At 48.4% G+C, this 3090-nt stretch overlaps 1 protein-coding gene across 1 annotated transcript in view; it reads left to right on the forward strand.

Annotated features, from left to right (window-relative positions):
• Positions 1-734: 734 nt before the first annotated feature.
• Positions 735-3090, forward strand: part of LOC135566459 (ejaculatory bulb-specific protein 1-like) — a gene marked incomplete at its 3' end in the record, with an annotated part of 5610 nt that continues 3254 nt past the window's right edge. The window contains exons 1-2 of the mRNA XM_065014165.1: positions 735-801; positions 1298-1824. Coding sequence (XP_064870237.1) covers positions 1322-1824 — 503 coding nt within the window. The remainder of the gene's footprint in view (positions 802-1297; positions 1825-3090) is intronic.

A 3090-nucleotide genomic window follows, 5' to 3' on the forward strand; every position in this document is an offset into this window, starting at 1 on the left:
TATAATCCGACTTCTTGATGTCTATATCACGGTAAGGTATCACTGTATAATCCGACTTCTTGATGTCTATATCACGGCGGTAAGGTATCAATGTATAATCCGACTTCTTGATGTCTATATCACGGCGGTAAGGTATCACTGTATAATCCGACTTCTTGATGTCTATATCACGGCGGTAAGGTATCACTGTATAATCCGACTTCTTGATGCGAGATGGGATCGAATCCACGGTTACAAAACACTGTCAATTACGAGTGGAGCAGCGGTCTAAAGACACTGCATCTCAGTGCTGGAGGCGTCACTACAGACACCCTGGTTCGATAGCAGGCTATATCACAACCAGCCGTGATTGAGAGTCCCATAGTGCAGCGCATAAAATGGCCCAATCGTCCTCCTGGTTTGGCCCGGTGTATGTCGTCATTGTAAATTAGAATATGTTCCTATTAAACTGACTTGTTAAATAAAAGTTCAAATAAAAAATACTTGTAAGGACCTAATTTGCCTTTGTTCCCCCCCCCCAAAAAAAAGCACATGGATGTGTGTAAAACAGATTTTTCTCATTGTGAAAACATGAAAATGTCTTTACCGTTAGTAGTATCTAGTAGCGTCAGTAAAAACACTGTTTCTTTCGGAACAAGGAAAATTTGAATTTGTAGGCGTATTCAACGCTTCTTTGGGCTGCGATTGGTTGTTAAGTGCTTCTCCGTCACTATGACGTTGTCACAGCTTCCGTGTTTTTGGTTTGTTTCTTGTCTCTGTAATGTACATGTGGGTCTACTGGAGAGACTTAATAATAAACAGGTATATAACACCATTAAACTACTTTTCAAATCAATCGTACTAACTCGCTAGATAACAATCGAACGTACCGAAAAAAAACGACACTGACTGTAAAACTAAATCTGATTTAGCTAGGTAGATAGCTTGCTAACTTCGATAACGTCAGCTATCGTTACTTAACGTTAGCAGGCTAATGAATGTTTGTTACATCGTACCACTGCCTGTCCATTGTATGATATAAACTCTTTAATTAGGTATTGTATCTAGTAAAACAGTGCAACTCATATATCTGTGTACAACAGACAGACAGGGATGTGATGCGCAGTTAAGTCGTCCTTTATTATCTAAGTTGTTTGGTCATTCAACGAGAAAGGACCCGTGCACCAAACAACTTAGATGTAAGGTTGCGCGACTAATCTCTCTTTGGCAATAAACGTCAAAATGAATGACAGATTTCTTTAGTTTTAATTCGGACTTTTGAGGAAGCGTATATCATCAGTCCCTCCTGTTTCAGCAGGTCAGGCTGAGCTGAGTGGTGGGTATGGAACCTGGCAGTATGGAACCTGGCGGTATGGAACCTGGCGGTGTGGAACCTGGCGGTGTGGAACCTGGCGGTGTGGAACCTGGCGGTGTGGAACCTGGCAGTATGGAACCTGGCAGTAAGGAACCTGGCGGTGTGGAACCGGGGAGTATGGAACCTAGCAGTATGGAACCTGGCGGTGTGGAACCGGGGAGTATGGAACCCGGCAGTATGGAACCGGGAAGTGTGGAACCTGGCAGTGTGGAACCTGCCAGTATGGAACCCGGCAGTATGGAACCTGGGTGTGTGGAACCGTCCAGAGGTGTGGAACCGTCCAGAGGTGTGGAACCCGCCAGTGTTGACAGTCTGAAGGTTCTGTATCAGAGCTGTGACTACATCATAGTGGATAAGCACTGGGACATCCGCATCGACAGCAAGATGTGGTACGAGAAACACACTGTCCAGAAACAGCTGGGACTCCGCTTCCCTGAGCTGGCCGACCCTGGGACGTACTATGGATTCAGGTAAGAGAAACACACGGTCCAGAGACAGCTGGGGCTGAGCTGGCCGACCCTGGGACGTACTATGGATTCAGGTAAGAGAAACACACGGTCCAGAGACAGCTGGGGCTGAGCTGGCCGACCCTGGGACGTACTATGGATTCAGGTAAGAGAAACACACGGTCTAGAGACAGCTGGGGCTGAGCTCTCTCTCTCTCTCTCTCTCTGTCTCTCTCTGTCTCTCTCTCTCTCTCTGTCTCTCTCTCTGTCTCTCTCTGTCTCTCTCTGTCTCTCTCTCTCCCCCTCTCTCTCGGTCTCTGTCTCTCTCTCTGTCTCTCTCTCTCTGTCTCTCTCTCTCTCTCTCTCTGTCTCTCTCTCTCTCTCTCTCTCTCTCTCTATCTATCTATCTATCTATCTACATTTACATTTACATTTAAGTCATTTAGCAGACGCTCTTATCCAGAGCGACTTACAAAATTGGTGCGTTCACCTTAAGACATCCAGTGGAACAGACACTTTACAATAGTGCATCTAAATATTTTAAGGGGGTGAGAAGGATTACTTTATCCTATCCTAGGTATTCCTGAAAGAGGTGGGGTTTCAGGTGTCTCCGGAAGGTGGTGATTGACTCCGCTGTCCTGGCGTCGTGAGGGGAGTTTGTTCCACCATTGGGGGCCAGAGCAGCGAACAGTTTTGACTGGGCTGCGCAGGAACTGTACTTCCTCAGTGGTAGGGAGGCGAGCAGGCCAGAGGTGGATGAACGCAGTGCCCTTGTTTGGGTGTAGGGCCTGATCAGAGCCTGGAGGTACTGAGGTGCCGTTCCCCTCACAGCTCCGTAGGCAAGCACCATGGTCTTGTAGCGGATAAGCGGCTTCAACTGGAAGCCAGTGGAGAGAGCGGAGGAGCGGGGTGACGTGAGAACTTGGGAAGGTTGAACACCAGACGGGCTGCGGCGTTCTGGATGAGTTGTAGGGGTTTAATGGCACAGGCAGGGAGCCCAGCCAACAGCGAGTTGCAGTAATCCAGACGGGAGATGACAAGTGCCTGGATTAGGACCTGAGCTGCTTCCTGTGTGAGGCAGGGTCGTACTCTGCGGATGTTGTAGAGCATGAACCTACAAGAACGGGCCACCGCCTTGATGTTAGTTGAGAACGACAGGGTGTTGTCCAGGATCACGCCAAGGTTCTTAGCGCTCTGGGAGGAGGACACAATGGAGTTGTCAACCGTGATGGCGAGATCATGGAATGGGCAGTCCTTCCCGGGGGAGGAAGAGCAGCTCCGTCCTGCCGA

The sequence above is a fragment of the Oncorhynchus nerka genome, unplaced genomic scaffold (assembly GCF_034236695.1).
Source record: "Oncorhynchus nerka isolate Pitt River unplaced genomic scaffold, Oner_Uvic_2.0 unplaced_scaffold_4850, whole genome shotgun sequence".
Classification (NCBI taxonomy): Eukaryota; Metazoa; Chordata; class Actinopteri; order Salmoniformes; family Salmonidae; genus Oncorhynchus; species Oncorhynchus nerka.